The sequence below is a fragment of the Vipera ursinii genome (assembly GCF_947247035.1).
Source record: "Vipera ursinii genome assembly, chromosome: 12".
NCBI lineage: Eukaryota > Metazoa > Chordata > Lepidosauria > Squamata > Viperidae > Vipera > Vipera ursinii.
This window is the reverse complement of record NC_139525.1, coordinates 9,910,306-9,936,654: the sequence shown is the minus strand read 5'-3', so window position 1 is coordinate 9,936,654 and position 26,349 is coordinate 9,910,306. Positions and strand designations below refer to the sequence as shown.

Sequence of the window (26,349 nt, the reverse complement as noted above, 5' to 3'; positions counted from 1 at the left end):
AACTTAGTTCCCCAAATTAAAGGTTTTTAATTGGGGGGGGAAAAGGCGCACGGTATCTCGTTACCTTCCCACCGAAATGGTACCTATTTATCTACTTGCATTTGCATGCTTTTGAATTGCTAGATGGGCAGGACCTGAAGCAAGGATTGGGAACTCACCCCTTTGCGTGACTCTCGGGTCTCAAACCCAGGCTGTCAGCTTTCTAACTGACAAGCTCAGCATGATTAACCACTGAGCCATCTCACTGCATTCAGTAAACTCTCAGTGGCTTAAAGTGAATACAACAAAATGACAACTTAAACAATGAGCCCTGGTGGTGTGGTGGTTAGACTGTGGTATTGCAGGCTAACTTGTCCACAGTCTGGAGTTCGATCTTGATGGGGCTTAAGGTTGAATCAGCTTTCCATCCTTCCAAGGTCAGTAAAATGAGGATCCAGATTGTTGTGGGCAATGTGCTGACTCTGTAAACTGCTTAGAGAGGGCTGTGAAGCGGTATATAAATCTAAGATCTATTGCTATTGCTATATCAACATAAACACCTAGCCTTCCATTCAGTATAGATAACAGTGAGGGATTTAAAAATGTGTAGTCCAAAAACATCTAATAAGAGCTATGCATTATTAAGCAACTTTATGGAACAGTTTAATGCACATCCAAAAAAGTAGCACCTTGGACAGCGCCACGGACTATTCAAGTCGGTAAGACTGTGGACTGTTGACAATTTCCACTCATCTCTAGAGATTCAACTACACCTTGATGGTCCCAGTAAGACAGGGGTCTTCAGACTTGGCCGTTTTATGTCTTGTGGACTTCAACTCCCAGAATTCCTCAGCCAGGCACACTGGCTGGGAAATTCTGGGAGTTGAAGTCCACAAGTCATAAAGGGCCAAGTTTGAAAGCCCCTGCAGTAAGAGAACCTGTTTATGTTTAAGGGGTGCATCCTATTCTATAACCACTTCTTCTCAGAGAACCAAGGTTTCGTTTGTTCGACTGTGTCTTCTTAACTCGTGCCCTCGTAGTCAAATGATGGCGACCTATTCTGCTCATACCAAAGAAATACCAGCACAGGGAGTTTTTTCCCCTAAAGAATAGATTCTTTTGCGGGCATTCCTTCCAGTTTGATTTATATACTATTAAAACTCTTATGTCTGTTAGATTGTTTGTAACCCCCAGTTAGACAAAATGATGCATCATAAGACAACCATTTTTGAATCAATATACTTCAAAGGGGCTAACTTACAAAATGAATCCAAAATGATGTAAATATCTATGTTAGTGGTCAGGTGTACATCCACATACAGACCTTTGAAGCTCTGGATGTCCAGACTATACTGGACCAATAATGGCATTTTAAGCACTCTTCGGTCCTTCAGGAGCAATGAAAATCTGTATTGTGGTTTTTGTTCAGATCATCTAAATATTTTGCCCCTGCCCCAGTAACAATACAACCTTTTCAAAGCTGGCTTAATCTGAATTAAAACCTTCTTTTTAATGTTTTTGGTGTTAATGTCTCTGTGCACACAGGTCTATGACAATCAGCTGCCCAGAAGGTGTGTTACATATCTGGAGCTAGCTGAACAACCGCTAATTTTAGAAGAGAACTGAGATATACACAAAGAGTGACAGGGAGCTGTAAAGTCCACAAATGACAAAAATGAAGTCATCAACAGGCAAAGATGCTTAGCCTATCAGGTTTGCCATTTTCCAACTGCAATGGCCTCATTGATTTGTTACAAATACTGTTAACCCTGTGCTTGGAAAATGCCAGGAACATGATTGCATGTGTTCTCATTTGTAATAAAATAGATTAACTCGCTGTGAAATTTTAACTAGACGGAGACACAACAGTAGCTACCTAATGAACCACAACTCATTGCTGCTAAGTAGCTTAATAGAAGCATACTGATTACACTGCTGAAAAATGGATCTGTTTATGTGCAAGAGGCCACTAGCATACATTATAGCAAAAGATAGCCACAACTGTCTTTCATGCTGAAGAGGAGGTTATTTTGTACCCTGGATTACCTTGCTATAGTAGGGCAGCATCTAAACGACAGTACCCACATTGGGCTGAGCCATGATTACAAATATTTGTTGAATAAACCACTGTTGACAGGTATTGCACATTAGCTAAGCCATAAATACTGCTTACAAACCACAATGCTGGCTTCATGCCCAGCAGTTTGTATAATGGCTTAGCGTGATAATACGCACTCAGTAAAAAAAAAGCAAAACCAAGATGCTTATTATACAGGTATCTACCGACATGACTTCACTATCAAATCCTTTAGCTCAGAGGTCCCCCAACTTTTGGGCACCAGGGACCGGTTCCATGGAGAAAGGTTTTTCCATGGACCGGAGAGTGTGTTGGTTTGTGTGCTGTCTGCATCCCACAGATGGGGCTTTGTTTGTCTGTGTGGACCGGTTGCTGGCATGCCGCGGCCTGGTACCGGTCCACGGACCAGGGGTTGGGGACCCCTGCTTTAGCTTATGTTTAATTTAAAGTGTATCATAAGAGTATGTAGTAATGATTGAAATGTACTAGTTGTACAGCTTTATTGTGTACCTGAAAAGAAAGATGTGGCACAAGGGAATTATGTCTTTCAGGAGAATTATTAGTCACCAACTATTAGTTAGACAACTATTCCTAAAAAGATTAACTCCCTTTTACAACCCTGTAATCCCTTAATTCGGGGTAGGGTCAGGACATTTGGATGGAGCCAAGCGTTTACTGTCCGGATGCCGTTCCTGACGCCTATGCTGAGTTCACACCAGATTTTTTTTTTTTTTTTTTGCGTCCTAGGAGAGAGACATCTGCCACTACCTAGGATTGAACACTCAACCTTCCGAATGGGAGGTGAGCAACTTCACCGCTAGGCCACCACGCCCGCACTTTTCCTAATAAGACTAATGTACATTAGATAGGTTGACCGGATCCCTTCCTGGGAAACCTATTGCTGTTTTATGCGTGCATAGTTTGCTCTCTTTCTGTACGTAAAAAAAAGGACTTCAGACCTAAGACAGGGGTACTTCTGGGCTAGCAAACGTTAACACCATACCCACGTTAGATGGAAAGGTGTGATGTCATTCGTTTTAGCCAGGTTTAGATCTGAAGATACGCAAGGAGCCATGGAGGTGAACTTGGAGAAGGCATCCATCCCAAAGGTATTAGGAAACCAACAGTAAGAAGCATGCATTAAGCCCAGAGAAGCAGAAAAGTACTAGAAAAAGACTCACACTGACTGCCCGCGATTGAAGAAGGAAGGATGCAGCCAGATTTGCAAAATTCTCTTTACTCTAGCCTTATCTATACGTGGAGTCATCTCATTAGGCTGACAAGGTGTAACTCCTATTTGTGTCTTTATATACATTTTTAAGGGACGCAGTGGCTCAGTGGGTTAGGACGCTGAGCTTATCGATCAGAAGATCGGCAGTTTGGCGGGTCGAATCCCGAGTGCCACGTAGCAGAGTGAGCACCTGTTACTCGTCCCAGCTTCTGCCAACCTAGCAGTTCGAAAGCACATAAAAATGCAAGTAGAAAAATAGGGACCACTCCGGTGGGAAGGTAACAGCGTTCCGTGCGTCTTTGGCGTCTAGTCATGCCGGCCACATGACCACGGAGACATCCTCGGACAAGCACTGGCTCTTCGGCTTTGAAACGGAGATGAGCATCGGCCCCTAGAGTCAGAAACGACTAGCACGCATGTGCAGGGGAACCTTTACCTTTACCTATACATTTTTAAAAATCTACCCATTCACCAAAATGTGATCCTACTGACACACAGTCTTAATAAAACTGCAAGCTATGATCATGGTTACTAGTAGTTTTCACCCGCCCCCAGGTGTTCGCTGGTGATAACCCTGCACGAAAACAGATGCCTGAGCTTTCAAATGTTAGAGGCGAAGAGGCAAAGAACCAGCAATCCTTCGCGATTTCCTCTTCAGCTCTACTAATCCGGGGATCAATTTCCTAACAGGAATACCTTTTATTGAGTGTTCCTTTCTTTCTTTCCCCCACACAATTCTCAGGTCTCCAGCTATCCCCTCCCCACCTCCTGAAAAATGACAGAGGTTTGTTTCCCTCAAGAAGTACTAAACCTGAAAGGCTAAGAATAGATTACTATCTGCTTAAGCTTAACAAATATTTTTAATTAGTAGGCTAACAGTAGAGCAATTAAAGGCTTCCCTTTTTAAGTTTTATTAGTTATTGTATGTTCATTAACTAAGAGATAATTAGTCAAGAAAGCAGGTCCGTTGAGGATTATCCACTGCATAATAGATACGCTTCTGTGATTTTGAGGTTCACTTGCTATTGAATGTCCAATAACTATCCTATTAAAAACACATTTGAGGCAGTGTTTTTCTGCACAATTCATTTAGAACAGACCACACCACATACTCTGATAAAGGCCCTTTGTCATAAAACTCTCTGCACAACCTTCAAAGGGTCTTTAAAATAGGACTCCTAGAAAAACCTTGCTCGGGAGTGCAAAACTCCAAGGTAGGCCTAAAAGCAGAACCCGGAGATGGCTTTGGATGAAATTAGAAATCCAAGCCAAGTCTTCTTTGATGCATTAAAAGGTGAACCATAGCAGATTTGGAACAAGTCTTTGGCAGAGTTGCGGAAAGATAAATTCAAGTTACTTTCTCCAGCTTAGGTATCCTCCAGATGAACTTCTGTCTCTTAGCAATGAGGAACATTCCGTGGGAAAAATAACTTTGCATGAAAGAGGGTCAAGGTTAGAAAGGACTAGACGTAGTCCTCACACCTCACTGTCTTCTCCTTGTCTCTTGCCTCATTTCTTTTTTGGATTTGCTGCCAAAGCCATTCCGATGGATTATTATTCTAGCATTATCATAGCACGTTCTGAAAGTGGCCTGATCATTCAAGTTGATTGGCAGGGATGACTTTTGGGTGCTGGAGATGTGCAGTTCCTCTCAATCTTATATCCCCCCTCCCCCCAAAAAAATCTGATCATTTCTCTGTGGATATCCAAATTGCGTTGATTCCATTCAAGCTTCTGGATTGGTTTGGGGAGAAACACATGGAAGGGTCCAACTTGCTGAAGCTAATCAAGGAGAGAAGCAACCTAGAACTAAGGAGAAAATTTCCTGACAGAACAGTTAATCAGTGGAACAACCTGCCTCCAGAAGCTGTGAATGCTCCAACACCAGACGTTTTTAAGAAGAGATTGGACAACCATTTGTCTGAAATGGTATAGGGTTTCCTGCCTGAGCAGCGGGTTGGACTAGATGACCTCCAAGATCTCTTCCAACTCTGTTATTCTGTTGTTGTTATATATAAACTGGTATGAAGGCTTCTGATTCTATTCCATTTTTTCCCAGTTTCGTTTGGAAAGTCAATAGAGAGATTCACTTGGATCCCCTTTGAATGGAATCGCTAAAGAAATGCAATTAATTTGCTTGAACCCAACCTTCTTCTTTCTTTAAAGGAGCGTATTCAAGACAGCCCTTCGCCTGCTCCATCTGTAGAAGAGGGCCAGCGGCCCGGCAGTCATGCCTCTTCCCACCAGAGCAGCAGTGTTTCAAGTTCTCCATCCCAAGTCGACAACACATCAGATAGAATTGGTTTGTACTGTTTCAACTGTTGACCGTTTTGAATTTAGGGAACAGCCCTGTGGAAAATGGGAGAAAGGAATTACCAAGGGCGGTGAACGTATATCTGAAAACTGTTAGAGACAGGGGGTAAGGGGGAGGAAAGGAAGAGAAATGAAATAAACCCTAGGTATGCTGGAGGACTACCTTGTGCAATAAATTGCGAGTCAAGGTGAAACCATCCATTATGACTTAGCAGGGGATGAAAATGTTTATTTCCCTGACATTTTTAATGCTGATGTTTTTTGGCATAGTTCTTAGGTTTTAGATCTTTTAAGTTTCAGATTTTAATGGACCTTTCTTTTTTCCCTCCCTTGTGCTTTGTAAGACTATTCATATTTGGTTTTGGAGAACGAAATTTCACACAGTGTCTCACTGAGTGCTAAATGGTCTCTTTCAAAAGATTTGCAAGCATCTTAAGCTTGAAACTGATCTGTTCTGCTTCTAAAATATTCCGATCAACCTGTATCGCCCTCAAGATCGCAGTTCCATCCTAAATAAAGGATGTTTCATAAATGTTAATGAAATTAGCTACTTTCTCTCCCCACATTATAGAATTATGAGAATGGTGGTGAAGAATGGAATAGAGACCGTTTGGCCATGACAGAGATATTTTAAAATATTTAAATGCCACAATTTTCTGGGTGGTGTTGGGCTGTTGTTGTTTTCAAAATGTTCTCTCAACAGGACAGGTGATGGTTTTGGAGCTAACACCCATCAGCTCTGATTGTTAACCATCTCGCTGGCTGTATTAAGCAAGAAGAATTGCAGGAAATCACCTGTTCTTTTAAACTCTCTACCTTATTTAAAGGCATTTTTCATCCTAAATAATGTTGATGAATCAGTCTGGTTAATTAGCTTATTTTAACCTTTTAAGTGGGGGGAGGCACACAACTTGTCTTCGGGGTTTTCTTTGTATTGTTATCTCAAGCCTGATTACACCTCAAAGAACGCTTTTTGAGAACTTGTAACTTCGAAGTGCTGTTAAGGGAACAGAATACCTACAATTTCTGCCACCCAGAGTCACAATAACAAGATTGGAAGCCATACAAATAGTTAATAACTAAATAAATAAATATCCTAATTTATCTTGCAATGGCATGGTCAGTACAGCCATCCTGTCAATGGAGAGGGGAAAGTGAGATCACCTGACATTTAAATTCCTTTTCAAGACTTCTGTGTTCTCACTGAAGTCAATTCTGGAGAGGTATTTGGGCTCTATGGCCATCCCTTGTGACAAAAGGTGACATATACATTGCAGTTCCTCTGAAGGAAATGTGGACAAATATACCATTGTCTTGAGCTTAAAATACTGTAATCATTATGGTGTATACCAGGGCTTTTCAACCTTTTCACCCATTGTACCACTTTTAGGATATGGCAACATCTGAGTACCACCAGTCACCTAGCAAGGTGTCAAAAAGTTGATGACAAAAAAAAGGCAAAAAGTGACAAAGTACAGGTAGTCCTCGACTTACAACAGTTCGCTTAGTGACTGTTCAAAGTTACAATGGCACTGAAAAAAGTGCCCCCCCCAGTCACAGCTGAGCAAGACACTTGCCTGCCTGCCCGGCGGCGCTCTTCCTCCTGTCCGAGGTTTTCATTGTTGTGAGCATTTCTGTTGAGGATCGGCAGCGGAGGTGGGGTGGGGGCGGTGTTTGGTTTTTATTTCCCCCCTTTGCTGGGTGGTTCCAGCAGGTTTTGGTCACTTCACATGAACCTGGGACACTGTGACCGTCATAAATATGAATCAGTTGCCAAGCATCTGAATGTAAATCACAAGACCCTGGAGATGCTGCAACATTCCAGCTGATAGGCATTTCTTCTGGGCTCTGAAACGCAAGGATTAGCACCGAGCTCCAGTTGGAGCCTGGTGCTGATCCTGGCGCTTCCGCTGAGCCCTGACAGCCCTGCAGCTCCAGCCGTCTCTCGCTCAGGCTTGTGGGGTGCTGCTACCGGTTCAGCTCATTCCCCTCCTCTGCTACCACTTTTGCAGGATGGTCACGTACCACCTGCCCGGTGCCAATGTACCACAAGTGGTACCCGTACCACTGGTTGAAAAGCCCTGGTGTATACGTTTGATTAGACTCTTTTTTTAAAAAAAATAATTTGATCCTTATTTCTTTCCCTTCCCTGCCACCTTCAATTTTGTTTTAGGTCTGTTGTCCAATATTAGAGAAGGAGAAGCAGTAGATCAAGAATCTGGACCCAACCCCAAAAAACTCCCAAAGGAAAAAGGTAATTCTATTTTATTTATTTTTTTGCTTATGCCAAAATGATTTTTAGATTGGGGGGGGTTGTTGTTATTGGGGGGTTTTTTGGCTGCTCTATATCCATATGTTAAATTCAAAAGGTCCATTTCCTGATTACAGCGTGATGTAATTTGGAAAATGCATTGGGTGATATTTGCATTCACCTTTTGCCATATAATTGGGGGGAGGCAGCAAGACCCTCCCCCCCTCTTCTACAAAGGGATAATCTCACTTTCTCAAAAGTCCCCACTGCATAGTCTGGTAGAATTTTATTGGGTGGGCAAAGTCCGGCTTGTTACTCACTTTGTGCTCAGAAACTTGGTTCTTTGGCTGATTTTTCTTCTGCATTTATTTTAGAGGCCACCAGACTCCCAATTAACTGTGGGCAGTAACTTAATGGTTGGCTGGATCTCCGTATCAGAATTCACCCCCTGGTTTTGCTGAAGCCCCTTGACTTCCATAGATTCAGTGAGGAAGCCCCATTGAACCTGGTTTTTTAAAAAAATTGTTAGTAAATTGTTTTGTAGTCGATAGTATGAATGTGTGAGGGGAAAAAACACCCCACTGTTATTATACATCCTAAGGATGGCCTTAAATCATGCATACTTGATTATAACTCCAGGAGTTGGCAGACAGTTGCGTTCTTGACTATATATCTCAGACTTTCTGTAACATCCCATTTTGCTGATTCAGATTAAGTCTACAGAATGACGCTAATCATTCTGGCAAAATTAAATTCACACATCATCTTATCACATTATCTGTCCGTTCAGAAATACTTAAGAAAGAGTGATCACGTCGGGGTTGCGGCTTCAGTACGTTGCTGAGCTTCTTGGGGTTTGCACTGATTGTATTTTTAATTTGCCATGGATTGTGTTTCACGTGAATAGAATGAACTAACTGTATTAATGCATTTGCCTAAATTATAGCTGGCCTCTTGCATTTTTGAATTTCAATCCAATTGCTTGCGCTTGTTGATTGATTACGTGCCTTTTAGCCCCTCTGTTGCTTTGCTTCAAAGGTGGCTTGGAATCATAAAAGGAAGAAACAGGCTTTACCACTTTGTCTCTATTAAGGCCAATATTGATGATGATGATGAAGAAGAAGAAGATGATACTATTATCATCAAAGGATTTAGGAATTCATTATTGAGGGGATATGTAGTTAACACAAAAATATCGATGTTTATTAAGTATGGCAAATCAGCAGTTTACACCGGCATGGTAAACATATGTTTTCACATCTGGTTTCAGTAATATCATCATGATTTTAAAAATGATTTATAGCTCTCTGAGCCGTAAACTGCCAGCTTTGCTGTAACTTGGAGTTTTTGTGAGATCGATTTAATTATTGAAAGCATGTTCCAGTGTCAAGCTCAGGGGTGGGGTGGGGCTGAAAGCCCTACCTCTCCAAATAATTTACAGAACTTGCCCTGGAAGAGGGTCACAACAGATCATCCATGGAAAGTACCCTTGAGTAGCTAAGCGTTGGTAGACCTCTCTGCAAGACGCTGTATGTGTGGAGGTGCCGATTTTGTCCCTAGGCATGTAAAAGAACGCTCTTCCCATAAAGTTCCACCACGCTGTCCTTTTCAGGGCAAGATTGAAAAAGTTGAGAATTTTGCTATTTTGCATGAACTACAATTCCTCCAAAAGGGACGCGGTGGCTCATTGGGTTAGGATGCTTAAGCTTGTCAATCAGAAGGTCGGCAGTTTGGCGGGTCGGATCCCGAGTGCCGCATAGCAGAGTGAGCGCCTGTTACTCGTCCCAGCTTCTGCCAACCTAGCAGTTCGAAAGCACGTAAAAATGCAAGTAGAAAAATAGGGACCCCTACGGTGGGAAGGTAACAGCGTTCTGTGCACCTTTGGCGTCTAGTCATGCCGGCCACATGACCACAGAGACGTCCTCGGACAAGCGCTGGCTCTTCGGCTTTGAAACGGAGATGAGCACCGGCCCCTAGAGTTGGAAACGACTAGCACGCATGTGCGGGGGAACCTTTACCTTTACCTTTTTATAATTCCTCCGGGCTGTGCAAATCCTTGGAAAAGTTGCTTTCCTTGCATAAGCTTCATGTGTCCAAAGCTTCTCGACACCTGGTATGTAGGAGTGATCTTTGTAAGACAGGAGAAGAGATGCTGCTTAGGGAATGGTCAGATAATGGGTGGAGGAGCCTGCAACTAGATAACGGATAGAGAAAGAAGCTCAGAAAGGAACAGTAGGAGAAGAGGCAGAAGCTGGGGATGGAGTCAAGAGAGGACTTAGCCTAGAGTTCTTATGAGATCACAAATGGTCTAAGCCCAACCCCTCTTGAATTCCATTAACTCTTACCTAGAGCCAATTTAATGCTCACCCTTAGTTGACTAGATTCTTGCGAATAGGCAGGAGCAATAAATCTTCTGAATTTGAACTTACATGTCTGACATTAACCTCCCTAACGTAACTCCCGCTTAATGGCTACAACAGCTTACAACCTACTGTTGACCTGGGAAGCTGGAGAAGTTACAAATAGATGGGATTTTCCACATAGGTGTACTCTGCCATTCTTTTTTGGGGGAAATTCTATTCTTTATAATGAGAACAGGTGGGAAAACAATGCCTAGTTGTCTAGTTCAAGCTCAATTAAACAAGAATAGAATAGGAATAGGAATAGAAATAGAATAGAATAGAATAGAATAGAATAGAATAGAATAGAATAGAATAGAATAGAATAGAATAGAATAGAATAGAATAGAATAGAATAGAATATTCTTTATTGGCCAAGTGTGGTTGGACACACAAGGAATTTGTTTCTGGTGCATAACCTCTCAGTGTACATACAAGCAACAAAGTGATAAGTCATAAATCATAAGATTGCCTAAATAATTGGAAAATCTCTTTCTCTGCAACCAAAGTATGCAAAGTGAAAAGGAAGGAAGGGTTAAAGAAACAAAGTACAGGTAGTCCTTGACATACGACCACAATTGAGCCCAACATTTACGTTGTTAAGTGAAACATTTATTAAATGAGTTTGCCCCCATTTTATGGCTTTTCTTTCCACAGCTGTTAAATGAGCCATTGCAGTTGTTAAGTTAGTAACCCGGTTGTTAAGTGAATCAGGATTCCCCATTGACTTTGCTCATCGGAAGGTCGCAAAAGGGGATCACGTGACCCCCGGGGACACAGCGGCCGTCATAAATGTGAACAACTTGCCAAGTGTCTGAATTTTGATCACGTGACTACCTCCATCACGCTGCAATGGTCGTACGTGCGAAAATGGTCATAAGTCACTTTTTCCAGCGCCATTGTAACTTTGAACAGTCACTAACTGAACCGTTGTAAGATGAGAACTACCTGTACGTTGATTTTGGATGAAAAGCTGAAATACCAGAGGGCCTTTGTGGGGGCGGGGAAAAATCGGTAATTGTGTGAAACAGAGGCAGGGTTGACTGGTTTTTTTAGAGAAGAGGTCTGTGATTGATTTTTTCCCCCCTAGTTAACTTATTTGATGAATGAAAGGGAAGAATATGATTGTGCAAGCACAAAGTAGTTTTAAATTAAAGGCCAGATTGAATTTAGGCGTAAGATATCATTAGATTAAAGGCAAAAAGGATCATCCCGAACAATAACGCTAAATTTCGAAAAATCTGTCTTCATCCCATTCAAACTAGTTGGCTTCCACCAACTTCCTTCGCTCGAGGTGTGTTTTTGTTTTAAAGGATGATTTTGCGCCATGTTGCCCCTGTTTAATTTTTTTTTTACTTTCAACTGTCCCTAGCATCTGTTATCACTGCTTTCAAAAAAAAACCCATAAAACTTTGGAAATCATTTTTGGGAAGGTGGGGGGGGGGAATTAATAACACTTTTTCAGACCATCCAGTTTCATTTGTGTGTGTGTGTGTGTTTTGAGTGGGGAGTGAAAATTAATGAGTCAAAATGAGAAGAGATCAGTTGTTTTGGCTTGGGAATGTAATTGCTTTAAAGAAAAATACTTTCCCATTGATGCTGGGCGCCATGTGCTATTTCATGTGCTATTTCATGTGCTACCAAGCAGCAGACTATCCAAGACGAATCGAAGACAAATATATCAGCATATGTCTTTTGTTTATCATCAGGCAGGCGAAGAGGAGCAACAGAGTACCTATGCAACAGGCCAAAACCCTAGGGACTAGCAGATGGAAAAGGGAAACAGATATTCTAAGGATTTGTTCTGAGCAGAATGTGGTGTAAGTTGATAAAAGTGCAGTTAGGCTTTAAGGTTATAAAGCTTTATTTACAGTAAGCTTCGTTTTGCTTCTTCCTTATTTGTGTGTGTGTGTGTGTGTGTGTGTGTGTGTGTGTGTGTGTGTGTTATTGAAATATTTATCCCCCATCGTACAGCCGCAGGTTGTTGGGCATAAGGCCATCCGTAAGGATGAATCATATCAGTGAAGTGAAAAAGCACTTCATTTTTTTTTAAAAAAAGACATAAATGAACAAAACAGAGACTAGATTGCTATCCCTAAGAATTTAATAATGAATAACCACTTTTTCCCTTTTACTTTCTCAGTGATGACAGCCCAGTTTTATCCAGGTCTTCTCTTTATTGGTTGTCCAGCAAATGTTTTTTTTTTACTTTTTCCAGAGTTTTCCTGAAAGGTCTGTTACCCTGTTGGCTATATCTCTAGCTGTTGAAAGTGTTTAGAAATAAACAACCTTTTCTGGCAGACGTTTCCTTACCGTACTAGATAACATCATCAGTGCTGATGATGTTACCGAGTTGGGTAATGAATCGTCTGCCAAGCTCAGAGAGCACCAAGGGCCCCAGTTCTCCTCCTTCTCCTCCTCCCCCCAAACCTCCGTCCCTTCTAGCACTGATGATGTTACCTAGTTGGGTGATGAGACGTCTGCAAGAAAACAACCAAGCGCAGAGAGCACCGAGGACCCCGCAGACTTTGTCAGGAGTTCCTTCTTTTAATGGAGACCCTGGTTCTAACAGACAAAGTCAATGGGGGAAGCCGGATTTGCTTTGTGACCACCTGACCACTACTTAACTGCAGTGATTCGCTTAACAACCAAGGCAGAAAAGGTCATAAACTCAGGCACAATTCACTTAACAACTGCCTTGCTTAGCAATGGAATTTCTGGTCATTAAGTCAAAGACTGCCTGTACTTTTTTTTCCAAGATCAGCCAAGGTCTGGATAGGTCCCCAACCTTTTGGGCGCCAGGGACCGGCTCCGTTGAGAGAGGTTTTTCCGCGGACTGGAAGGGGGCCTGGTTTTGTGTGCTGCTCGCATCTTGAGGATGGGACTTTGCCTGTTTGTGCGGACCGGTTGTTGGCATGCCGCAGCCCGGTACCAGTCCACAGGCTGGGGGTTGGGGACCCCTGGCCTAACCGATGCGCTTGCTGCAGATCAAGAAATAAAGAACAAACTGTGACAGCGTTCAGAAAGAAGCGTTGGTATCAAACCTTGAATTCATGAAATCCCAACCTTATCATCAAGAGAATGTGAACGTGTCAGTTGGCAAAGGTGTAATTTAGGGCAGATTTTGCGAGCCCCTTCTGCAACCCTGTATCACCATCTGGATTAATTGCATTTCAAAGATCTTTGTAGGGCTTGTAAAGATCTAAAAATTTCTTATGTGCCCTTGAGGGAAAACCTGTCTCTCTGCCATCCTTCCTTAGAGGAATGACTGATAGCAATCGGCATGATTGTTTCCTGTAGGTGAAACATTTTTATTTTTACTGTGATATTAGTTGGACATCAATTTCCAGAAAGAAGATATAAATGTGTTTAGTCCCCGAATATCGGCTGTGTAGAAATGTTATATTACCCACTTGGACATAAAAGTGTAGGTGACATAGAGCAGAGACCAGCTTTGCTTACAAATCAGCTGGGTGATGAGGTTGCAAAAGTTTATATTTTCCCCACTTTCATTGGTAGAATTTATTAGCTTCTTGGAATTGATTCTGGATGCCTTTCATTTGCCATTGGGCTAAAGTCACGAACAAAATGATGATATACCGTGTTTTTGCTCACTCATCTTTTTATTGCCTAACTATTGTTATTGAGTAAAAGACATTCAATATATTTCACGAAAGAGGCACGGACGAAAGGGGAGAGGGTGAGCAAGAAGGAGAAATGCCTCATTTTCTCTCCCCCCCCCCCCGCCACCATCATTTTAATTGACATCTGTTTCTTTGACTGCTAGGCTGGCTGTCCACAGTGCAAAGAGAGCTCCTGGTAGTAGCAGAGGAACAGATCCCATGATACAAGGGAAGGGAATACTTGTAGCTTAAGGTTGAATTGTGAGGTCCTTGGTGCTCTCTGAGCTTGGTTGCTTTCTTGCAGACATTTATTTATTTATTTATTTTATTTATTTAATTGGATTTGTATACCGCCCTTTCCCGAAGGACTCAGGTCGGTTTACAGGGAATTAAAACAAGAAATACAAAAATTAAAAACAATTAAAAAGATTATAACAGTCCCTGAAAGAGTAAAAACCCCAGTTAAAATTAAAATTAAAATTAAATTTCTCAGCCTGGGCCAGAGAGCTCGAAGAGCCAGGTCTTCAGGTCCCGGCGGAATGAACGGAGGTCGGGGGCAGTCCTAAGCTCCACAGGCAGCTGGTTCCAAAGGGCAGGAACCAGCTGAGTGGGGAGACCACTTCATTACCCAACTAGGTAACCTCATGAGTGCTAGAAGGAAATAGGATATATGCAGTAGAGGAGAAATGAAAAGAGGAGGAGGAGGAGGAGGAGGAGGAGGAGGAGGAGGAGGAGGAGGAGGAGGAGGAGGAAGAGGAGGACAACGGCAACTGTGGAGTCCTTAGTGCTCCCTAAACGTGGTTGTTTTCTTGCAGACATTTCATTTCCCAATTAGGTAACATCATCAGTGCTGGAAGGGAGTAAGGTTTACTTTCTGTTTATATACTATAGTTCACCCTGTCAGAGTTGATAGGAGTGTGTTTTCTTCTTGGTAGTTCCTTGATTGGCAATTGTTTGCTGTTTGTTTGTCTGAGTTGGCAGTTCCTTGGGTGGAGTGTCATTCTCTGCTTGATTGTCGGTCCGGTCATTAATCCTTGATGCGAGACGACAGGACCTGGAAAGTCTGTTAAACAACACAGGGTTGGGTTATTTGCCCAAGAAGAATCAACCGGAGCAAAGTTTATATTCCTGCACTGTAGGAAACTCTCAGAGTCCTTATCTCTGGGAAGATAATGTTAACTCAGCAATATCATTGCTTTGATCTTTGGTTACACTCTGAACAAAACTAGATTGTCATTTGACTGACAGCCTTGTCAGGGAATGAATGAAGAGTGACAGTCCAATATTGAAAATGCAGCGTTTACAGAACTTTTCGGAGTCCTGAGTTTTCTCATGACACGGCTTCTTTTGTGCAGGATTGAATTTTACATTTTGGTGGGATGTTGTTGTTTTTTTAAAAAAAATAAAATAAAAATAAAAATGTGTTTATTGCTAGCTGCGGTGAAACCTTACGATTTTTGAGGTTCTTGGATGGCAAAAACGGCTGTCTCCCTTGACAGAGTTGTTGTTGATGTGTTCGCGCTAGTAATACAACCAACCAATTTTAACTTGGCAATGCTGGGATTTATCGCTCGGAACAGGCACTGCTCTGGCAGTTTTCAGGAGTCAAACCAAATTATGAATTCTGCTACTCAGGCGACTGTGTTTTCCCCATTGTGAGACGGTTTTTATCATTTGTTATTGTTTGATTTTCTTTATATATATATATATATATATATATATATATATATATATATATATATATATATATATATATATATATATATATATATATATATATATATAACCCTGCTGAATCTCCAGAGCTGAGAAAGAGATAGCGACAATCAGAGTGGGGAAACCACTTAATAATTGAGTAAGATGTCTAATTCAGGTGGTCCTTGACTTACGATGACAATTGGGATCAAAATTTCAATCCCTAAGCAAAGTGACTGTTGCGCCCGATTGGTTAAGCAAAACACTACAGTCATTAAGTAAACCGTGCAGTCATTAAGCGAATCTGGCTTTGCCCCTTGACTTGGCTTGTTGGAAGCCAGCTGGGAAGGCTTCAGATAGCAGTTACAGGACTCCAGGCCACTGTAGCCATCATAATGATAAGCGCCTCTATTTTGATCACTTGACCATGGCATAAGCATGAACATTGATCATAACTTTAAATGGTTGCTAAACAAATGGCCACAAGTCAGGGACTACCTGTATTCACTTGGATCATTGCCTTTAGCCCTACAAGGATTGATGGAAACTATCTGTAGAGGCAGAATTAGCTTACCAACAGTGAATAGGTGTTGTAATGACTTCCATCAACAGCCCTTTTGCTAGTAGTGTTCTAGGGTAGCCTTTTCTGTGGATGCATCCAGTAACTGCTATCAACATTCCAAATACAGATTGGACCTCAAAGAATTGCCTAGGTCAGGGGTGGGGAACCTTGGCTCTTTTATGACTTGTGGACTTCAACTCCCAGAATTCCTGAGCCAGCACCCGTAAGGTTGCAGCATAGAAGATTTATTCAAGTCAATACATAAGAATCTAGTCAACCAAAGTTTAACTCTAGATTGGCGCCAGATAATTCTATGGAATTCAGGAGAGGTTGAACATTGAACACTTGTGAGAACACAACGACTCTAAACCGATGACCTTCTTAACTCTGCCCTACTCCATCTCTGTTTATAATGACTTCCATCAACAGCCCTTTTGCTAATAGTTTTCTATGGTACCCCTTTTGATGATCCAATAGTTACTATCAACGTTCCAAGCACAGATTGGACCTCAAAAAGTTGCCCAGGTCAGAGTCAGGACCATCAGTAAGGTTGCAGCATAGTCTTCTCTGGTAGCCTTTTTGCAAGTGCATCCAACATCTACTCTACAGGTAGTCCTTGACTTACGACCACAATTGAGCCCAAAATGTATGTTGTTAAGCGAGACATTTGTTAAGTGAGTTTTGCCCCATTTTACAACCTTTCTTGCTACACTTTGTTTTAGCGAGTCATGGCAGTTGTTCCATTAGTAACACGGTTGTTAAGTGAATCTGGTTTTCCCGTTGACTTTGCTTGTCGGAAGGCCACAAAGGGTGACTACTACATGACCCTGGGACACTCTTAGTGTCATAAATATGAGTCAATTGCCAAGTGTCCCAATTTCAATCACGTGACCATGGGGAATGGTACAATGTTCATAAGTGTGACAAGCAGTCATAAGTCACCTTTTTCAGTGCTGTTGTAACTTTGAACAGTCACTAAATGAACTGTTATAAGTTGAGGACAACCTGTACTGGTCCCAATAGGTTGCCTAAGCTCAAAGAATCAGGACATTCCATAAGGTTGTAGCATAGAAGATTTATTCAAGCACATTCACAAGAATCTGGGCAACTAACGTTCAACACTAAATTGGTGCCAGGTAAAGTTCAGTGGAATTCAGTAGGGGTTGGACTTTGAGCACAATGTTTCTAAGCTGATGACCCGCTTAACTCTACCTTACCCCGTCTCTGCCTGCACTTCTCCTACACCTTCCCCCTCAGTGTGCGCTCTACAGGTAGTCCTCAGCTTACGACCACAATTGAGTCCGAAATTTCAGTTGCTTAGACAGTTGTTCGGTGAGTTTTGCCCCGTGGTACGAGCTCCCTTGCCACAGTTCTCAAGTGAATCACTGCCGTCGTTCAGTTAGTAACAGGGTTGTTAAGTGAATCTGGCTTCCCCATTGACTTTGCTCGACAGAAGTTCCCAAAAGGGGAATCCCCTGAACCCCGGGACACTGCAATCTTCATCAATGCAGGCCAGTTGCCAAAGGTCTGGACTTTGATCATGTGACCCTGGGAATGCCGGAGGGGTCATAAGTGTGAAAAACGCTCATGGCATTTTTTTGCAGCGCCGTTGTAACTTTGAACAGTCATTCAAACCAACTGCTGTAAGTTGAGCACTGCCTGCTGGCCTCAGGCTGCTTTTTTCCTCCTGGAAATGCTGACCCAGCTGCCTCTTCTAGACCTTCAAGACAGAGAGATGTGCTGGAATCCAAAGTTGTCATAGCAAGACGATCCTCAGCTCTGTTCCCTGAGTCAGCTTTGTTCTTTCTCATCGCTTTTATATAAATACACTCAAAGGACATGCAAATATTTCGCTGCTGGGAAAAGCAGTATATTTACTTGTAACTGCCATTCTCCGTTGCTTTGATTGGTTTCTTTTCTTTCTTTTTTTTTCTCTAAACCCTTTGGAGCATGCTTAGGCTCTTATTTATCATGGAAACAAAGCAGTAGAAAAGAGATTATTTGAAAGCCATTAGAGGACTATTATCCCAGCAAAGCTTTTCAGAGATCGATGGGTAGTTGTCTGTTCTAAATTTGTATGTACGTACGCAGGTATGAGAAGGCGTTTGGGGCATTGATGCAGGACTCTAGGGAGAGGCAGATTCGAGTCCTCCCTGGGGCCAGTTCATCTGGGTGAGCCTTGGTGGAGCAGTGGGCTAATGCCTCCTTAAGTAACACCAGCTGCCTGCAATTAGTGCAGGTTCGAGTCCCACCAGGCTCAAGGTTGACTCAGCCTTCCATCCTTCCGAGGTAGGTAAAATGGAGACCCAGATTGTTGGGGGCAATTAAGCTGACTTTGTAATAATGCCGCTTGGGGTGTGTGTGTGTGAAAGCCCTAATAAGCAGGCATATACATAGAATGAAGGCTATTGCTAAGCTTGTAAGCCGCCCTGAGTCTTCGGAGAAGGGCGGGATATAAATGGGATTAAAATAAAAAATAAAAAATCCCACCAGGCTCAAGGTTGACTCAGCCTTCCATCCTTCCGAGGTAGGTAAAATGGAGACCCAGATTGTTGGGGGCAATTAAGCTGACTTTGTAATAATGCCGCTTGGGGTGTGTGTGTGTGAAAGCCCTAATAAGCAGGCATATACATAGAATGAAGGCTATTGCTAAGCTTGTAAGCCACCCTGAGTCTTCGGAGAAGGGCGGGATATAAATGGGATTAAAATAAAAAATCCCACCAGGCTCAAGGTTGACTCAGCCTTCCATCCTTCCGAGGTAGGTAAAATGAGGACCCAGATTGTTGGGGGCAATAAGCTGACTTTGTAATAATGCCGCTTGGGGCCCCCCAAAAGCCCTAATAAGCAGGCATATACATAGAATGAAGGCTACTGCTAAGCTTGTAAGCCGCCCTGAGTCTTCGGAGAAGGGCGGGATATAAATGGAATTAAAGTAAAAAAAATAAAAATCTCTCTCAACTCAAGGACCAGTGTGGTACAATGATGAAGACACTGGAATATGAGTGGGAAGAGTTAGGGTTAGGGTGCCTCTGAGCATGGCTGTTTTCTTGAAGACATTTTGTGTCTACGGAGAAACTCAATCATCCAGGCCATGGTTATCCCAGAGGTATAGGTGACATAGAGCAGAGAGCCGACTTTGCAAAGGTGCTTTTTCCAAAAGGCAACTAGATTTTCTTGGCTGAAGAGGCTTCTTGGATGAGAAGCGAAATGTTTTCAAGGCGGGGGGTGGGGGAACCCCAAGAAAGTCCAGTTGCCTTTTGGAAAAAGCACCTTTGGGACTTGCAGACGTTTCGTTACCAAACTGGGTAACGTCGTCAGTGCGGAAGGCGGGAATGTCTGCAAGAAAAGCACCAAGCTGAGAGAACAACAGGGCCCCCACAGTTCAACTCTGAACTACACATTTTCTATTTAGTTCTAGTCTTTTTACTCAGGAAAGCCAGCTGGGTGACCTGACGCTGGTTATTCCTTCTCAGCCCTACTCACTGTCAGGCTGTGCAACAAGCCAGCTGAAAAATAAAACTCGTTATCCTGTCAGCTATTGATAGCTTCGCTACAAGAACCACAGTGAGCGCCGTGCAAAATTAGCACAACTGAAGACTGTGAAATGTACTGTACATATACAGATAACACACATTTTTTATAGATACAAACACACACGTCAGGTGTACCAGAGCAGCAATCGCATTTGTTGCTATTATATTTGAGGTTATTATATAGCTGTGACTTCAGCACTTCACGTAATCCACGGCTTATGGCCCCATTTGGGCCCAGCATTTCCATCACCCAGGGAGTCATCGTGTGACCATGCCAATTTTGTAACTTTTGCCACGGCCTTTAAGCAAATCCAACTTCCCTGGTTGACTCTGCTTGTTGGAAGCTGGTTGGGAATGTCACAGATGGGATGCTGCAACTGTTATAAATATACATATCGGCTTCCCAGCCCTCGAATCGGGATCACATAACCCCAGGGATGCTACTTGAGTCGTGTGTGCAAGGACTGGTCACTAGACAGGTTTGTTTTTCAGCCTAGCTTCAGTAGCTTCAGACAGTTGCAAAACGACCGTTGTAAGGCGAAGACTTACCTGCGTAAGTAGGGCTTCAAAGAATGTGGGCAGAAAAATCCTGGGTGGTCACTAACAACCACAGGGAGGCAGGAGACACCAAAACTTTCAACCACGAGATAAGTTTGTTTTAAAGTGGGCTTTTTTAATTTAATTTATTCTGGATACGTTTTGCATAAAAATGAAGTCAAACCTCCTTTGAACTGAGCTTATGGACACCTCCGAGGAGACGTAGCCTTGAAGAAAACAGTTCAGAAGCTGCTTTGCAAGCAAAAAGGGGACAAGAACGTTCCTTATGTCCCGAGAACAAAGCTAGCATTAAGAAGAAACTCAAGTTGGTTCCCCTCCCCCCCCCAAGTCACTGAGATTTAAGAGGGAATGGAGGAAGATATCACAATCAATCTTGCAAAGTTGTCTTGTAGCTCACCAGTGGGTTAGCTTTGCTGTGGAGTTGATTTTGGGGGTCTGGTCTTCCTTTTGGAGCTGACATTTTTCTCATTTTCGAGGTTCACCTGTGGTTGACAGAACTGCCCTATTTATTTTATTTTAATCCCATTTATATCCCGCCCTTCTCCGAAGACTCAGGGCGGCTTTCAAGCTTAGCAGTAGCCTTCATTCTATGTCTATGCCTGCTTATTAGGGCTTTCACACACACACCCCAAGCGGCATTATTACAAAGTCAGCTTAATTTATTTATTTATTTTTATTCCATTTATATCCCGCCCTTCTCCGAAGACTCAGGGCGGCTTACAAGCTTAGCAGTAGCCTTCATTCTAGGTATATGCCTGCTTATTAGGGCTTTCACACACACCCCCAAGCGGCATTATTACAAAGTCCGTAGACACAAAATGTCTTCAAGAAAACAGCCATGCTCAGAGGCACCCTAACCCTAACTCTTCCCACTCATATTCCAGTGTCTTCATCATTGTACCACACTGGTCCTTGAGATGAGAGAGATTTTTATTTTTTTTATTTTAATTCCATTTATATCCCACCCTTCTCCGAAGACTCAGGGCGGCTTACAAGCTTAGCAATAGCCTTCATTCTATGTATATGCCTGCTTATTAGGGCTTTTGGGGGGCCCTAAGCGGCATTATTACAAAGTCAGCTTATTGCCCCCAACAATCTGGGTCCTCATTTTACCTACCTCGGAAGGATGGAAGGCTGAGTCAACCTTGAGCCTGGTGGGACTCGAACCTGCACTAATTGCAGGCAGCTGGTGTTACTTCAGGAGGCATTAGCCCACTGCTCCACCAAGGCTCTTACTATGACATAATTATTCCTCCTCCTCTTCTTCTTCCTCCTCCTCCTCCGTCTCCTTCTCCTCCTCCTCCTCCTCCTCCGTGTCCTCTTCTTCCTTCCCCCCTTCCCTCTCTAAGCTACTTCTGTCCTCCACCACCCCCATTTCCTGACCCACAAAAGGAACTCCTACATTGGTTTTACCCCTGGTGAGTGTTTTCTTTTTGTTGATTTTTACCTATTTATATTTCCAGCACAAGCAAGGAGGAGGCTCCCCGCCTGCTTTTTCTGAGATTTCAGAGCAAAGCACCTGATTAAAATATACTGACCGAATTGCGATACCGTAATAAATAATTGATTCCTTGTACCAGGCAGGGTCCATTTGCCAGAAAGAAAACAGAAAGGAAAAAAAAAACAACTGTCGTTGCTTTAAAATATTAAGGCTTTGAAGAGGATTAAAAAGTAGACCCTGCCAAAAAAAGAAAAGAAAAGAAAAGGAAAAAAAAATGTGGGCTGAAAACAACGAGGCTCCAGAAAGAAACTTGCTCAATTCCAAATGATGCTATTTGGAGAGCAAAGGGTGTCGTCCTGTACCCTGAAAAGGAAGTAACAGCCTGGCACTAATGAACTCTGACAATCATTGTGACACCTTGCAGGAAAGCAAAGTTTTAATTATGGGGAAGAAGCTCTGATGGCCCTTTATTTTATTAAATGAAAAGGAGCTTTGATAACGTTAAAGAAAAAAAAAGTGGCAGGGGAGGTTAACCCTTTACCCACACATCATTTTCTGTTTCAAGCCCCACAGCATGGCATCCTCAGAGAGAAATAACGGTTTGGAACCATTTCTGGATTGCAGAAACGTAGCTGTTGGAAGCCTTAAGTGTGTCTGTTTTCGATTTCAACGGGTTGACGGACATCTTAAGTTCCTTTGCGAGGCACCCTGGGAGAACTGTGGTTTTTAAGGGAGGATAGGTCAGCTTCAGAGCAAATAATTCCCATTGGAGCAATTTTTCTGTGGTCTTCAGAACTGTGGAAATGACAGCAGGAGAAGCCTCAGTTTCCAGTCGTGTTCAAGCGGACATATTTTTCGGGTCATGATGAGAGCTTGTTTCTTTGAATAGTCAGTGAGACATTGGTTTTGTCTCAAATCTATTTAGTACTCAGCTGATAAATAGCAGTAGCACTTTGACTTAGATACCGCTTCACAGGGCTTTACAGCTCTCCCTAAACGGTTTACAGAGTCAGCCTATTGCCCCCCCAACAATCTGGGTCCTCCTTTTACCGACCTCGGAAGGATGGAAGGCTGAGTCAGCCTTGAATTCGTGAGACAGAAGCTGCTGACAGTAGTCAGAGTTTGCCTACAATACTGCATTCTAACCACTTAGCAACCAGGGCTCCTCATAGCAATAGCAACCACTTCGTAGTGCTTTACATCTCTCTCTTAAGAGGTTTACAGAGCCAGCACATTGACTCCAACAATCTGGGTCCTCATTTTTACCAACCTAGGAAGGATGGAAGGCTGAGTCAACCTTGAGTCATCGTCAGTCAGGATTGAACTCCTGGCAGTGGGCAAAGTTAGCCTGCAATACTGCCTTCTAGCCACTGCGCCACCAACGGCTGTATAAATGCTTTATATACCAAGTTTCCAATCACGAACCAAGTGATTCATCATTATCACACTGACTTGACAATTGCTTCTTATAGTTTAATAATAATAATAATAAACATAAACCCTGTACCCTAGTCTACCCACAGAAGCTGGAAGTCAAGCTACAACTTTCATATACTGTATGAAGGCAACGTTCCATCACCGGTCTACCACAGTTCTGCCCTAGCTAGGGTTGGCTGGAATTCAAGATTTGGTCCTTCTAAATGTTGTTGTGTTTCCTCTCGAGGGTGAGTAGGAAAATTATTCAAGGTCTGGTTCTCTTCCTTCAAGGGCATGCTTTGATATCCAGCCTTCTGTTTTATCGCAACACAATCTTGCAATTGACCAACTAAACTTTCAACACTTTGGGTTCAAGATTGAGGGACGTTCTGCACCAAATCCTCCTTTGGCTTTGGCTTTTGCAACCATGGCAAGCTGGTTCCCAATTTTCATCTGGTGCGATACAAAACGATCTGTGGAATGGCGACCATTAGGCTATTTCCCCCTCCTGAACAGAAAGGGGAGAGAGGATTTCTGGAAACAAACTATTGGTCAAATGCCCTTTATTTCTCCCAGTGGGTTCTGTAGACCACATTATTATAAAGGTCCAGCCTTGATGGCACTAAGGAAATTAATAGATCACGTCTTCAGTGGGTCTCCGAGGAGTGAGGAGGGGGGGGAGAGGCTTCCATTTCTCCTTAAAATTATTTAAGCGGGTGCTGCAGGAAAGCTATTGCTTTTATATGACTCCTCAAATGTTTACAACTAAACATTTTTTCCCTGTGATTGAATTTTTCACAGTGCTAAAATACCACTGAGAAATATGGTTCTTATCAGTTTTATGGCTCCCCGGATGGTTTCTCAACAAACCTTCTATTCTGCTCGGACACAAACACTCTATTGCGAAAAGAAATTTTGCTGTTTTTAACAAGCTGGGCCGCTTGGAAAGGCAGCGCCTGGCACACCAGTGGGAATGTTAGCACCTTAAGTGTAACACCATTTGAAGAGTGCTATTTTATTAAGGCAGACGTGAGTAATTTGTTCCTGACTCTTCTACACCGCAAAGTTTTATTAAGAGTGTTTTACATCTGCGAAAAAAGATGACTCCTTTATTTATTTCCTCCGCGGAAAAACCAAGGCTTTCGTAGAGGACGTGGGATATCATTTATTAAGACAAGGGGGGAAATGATCTAACAGGGAGGCTCACCTTGCAACAATATAGATGCTCCTCGATTTACAACCATCGGTTTAGTGACGGTTCAAAGTTACAATGGCCACTGAAAAAAAAGTGAGTTATGAATGTTTTCCACACTTAACAACCATTGCAGCATCCCCCCTGGGTCACATGATTGAAATTCGGATGCTTGGCAACTGACTCACCTGTATGACGGTCGACGTGTCCCAGAGTCGCCTGATCCCCTTTTGCGACTTATCTGTCAAGCAATGTAGAAGCCGGAATCAATTAACAACCATGTTTACGAACTTAACAACTAACAGTGTTTTACTGAACGGCTTTGGCAAAGCGTACTTAACAACGTCTTGCTTAACAAACGGAAATATTGGACTCATTTGCGACCGTACGTTGAGGGTTATCTGTATAAAATGAACTTTAGAAAAACGAGGGAGAAACCCACTCTCCTTGCTGCTCTTCATGCATCTTTGGTGTAATCAGCTGGTTTCATTTTGGGGTTCAGGGTTCCAGGTTTAAGTTGCATATTTTGTAAAAAAATATCCTCAGGACTAAGGGTTGCATGGCTGTCAGTAGTTGCAAGAGAGGAAGGAATGTGTCTGACTTAGATCTTTGCCATCAGGGATCCAAAACAATTGTGCTCTGATGCTGCAGTCAACACACATTAAAAACAGGCAATCTGTAGGGTTAGTGTTGTTATTACAGGTAAACTTTGACTAACAACCGGCTTCACATTTAACAACTGGTATTCGCACTGACAGCTGCTATGATTTGCTTAATGACTACCTCAAAAAATATTAAAAAAATAGTGATCTGTTTTATGACCATTTTAACTTACGACCGTAGTGAACAGCTCCCATATGGTCATAGGATTATGGTTGAAAACTAGCTAGAACTTGGTTTTGGCTTTGTGAATCCCGCAGACACCCTGTTTGCCACTCTTCCCCAAAAGATTTAGATGGGATCACATGGTTAAAATGTACGTGTCGCCTGCCGTTATGCTGTTCTCTGAACTTTGCTGCTGGATCCCAAGCGTCTCATTTTGCAAATTTAGAAAATTCATAATTTTCCTTCTTTTCCCTAATTTGTTTATTTCGTACACCACAAATATTTGCATCTTGAAACTGGAACAGTTTGGATTGAAGATTGTTCAAGCTGTTAGATTTTTTTTTTATATACTGCCCTGCCTAAGCTACGATCTATGCTAGCAATGTTTTCTTGCCCAGAATTGAATGCTAAGGTGGTTTTTGTTGTATTTTAGGTGACTCTGGAGATATTTTGAGAAGGTGAGGGAAAAGAAACTGATTAAATTCTTTGCCCTGGTGATTCACCCCCCCCCTCACTTCCCTGCAGTTTGCATCCCTGCACCATCCTTCCATAGAGGAAAACTTCTCAATATTATTGGGGCTATCAAGAGGTTAATATAGGGAACTTGAGATGATACTTCTCTGTGGAATAGCAAATAGTGGTGGCTATGGGTATGTTTGGGTTGTCTTGTCTCATCTTTTGGAAAGCTAAACATTTTATGCATTGAGTAGAGATACAATCATTGAACCAGACCACTAGATACGATCCTAATGTCCTTTGGCTGAACCTTAGATCAACACATCCTGTCCAATCTCTGCTTAAACAAAAGTACCAAACAGGGATTGTCAGTGACCACCTTTTTGAAATTCAACCTCCCAAGGTCATGCCAACATATAATACTAGACCTATTTGGGGGGAGAGGGGGAGGGAAGAATAACAATTGAAAAAGGGTCACTGAGCCTCCAATGGACACACCACAGCTATTTTATAAGAGTTTCAAATTCCCACCCCTCCATCTGCAGTGGTATGGCGGTTACTACCAGAAACATGTACAAATCATGACTTATTTTGGCCAATGACAAAGCGAAGAAAGTGACCTCAATCTGACAGTTTAAAGTTTGATCTAGACAAGGAAGGGGGGAAAAAACCAACAACATTTAACTGGTTAAAAAAATGAGGGAGGGGTGAAAATGGCCTCTAACCACAAGTGCAATTGCCAGCCCTTTCTTAAGACCTTCTAGTGACTCTAGCCATCTCCTTAAATCGTTGTATTCC

General features: G+C 42.5%; 1 protein-coding gene across 1 annotated transcript in view; it reads left to right on the top strand.

Annotated features, from left to right (window-relative positions):
• The window catches only part of DACH2 (dachshund family transcription factor 2), a gene marked incomplete at both ends in the record, with an annotated part of 260,062 nt that overhangs the window by 209,580 nt on the left and 24,133 nt on the right, over positions 1-26,349 (top strand). The window contains 2 exons of the mRNA XM_083372037.1: positions 5,454-5,589; positions 7,774-7,854. Of these exons, the coding sequence (XP_083228163.1) occupies positions 5,454-5,589; positions 7,774-7,854 (217 nt within the window). The remainder of the gene's footprint in view (positions 1-5,453; positions 5,590-7,773; positions 7,855-26,349) is intronic.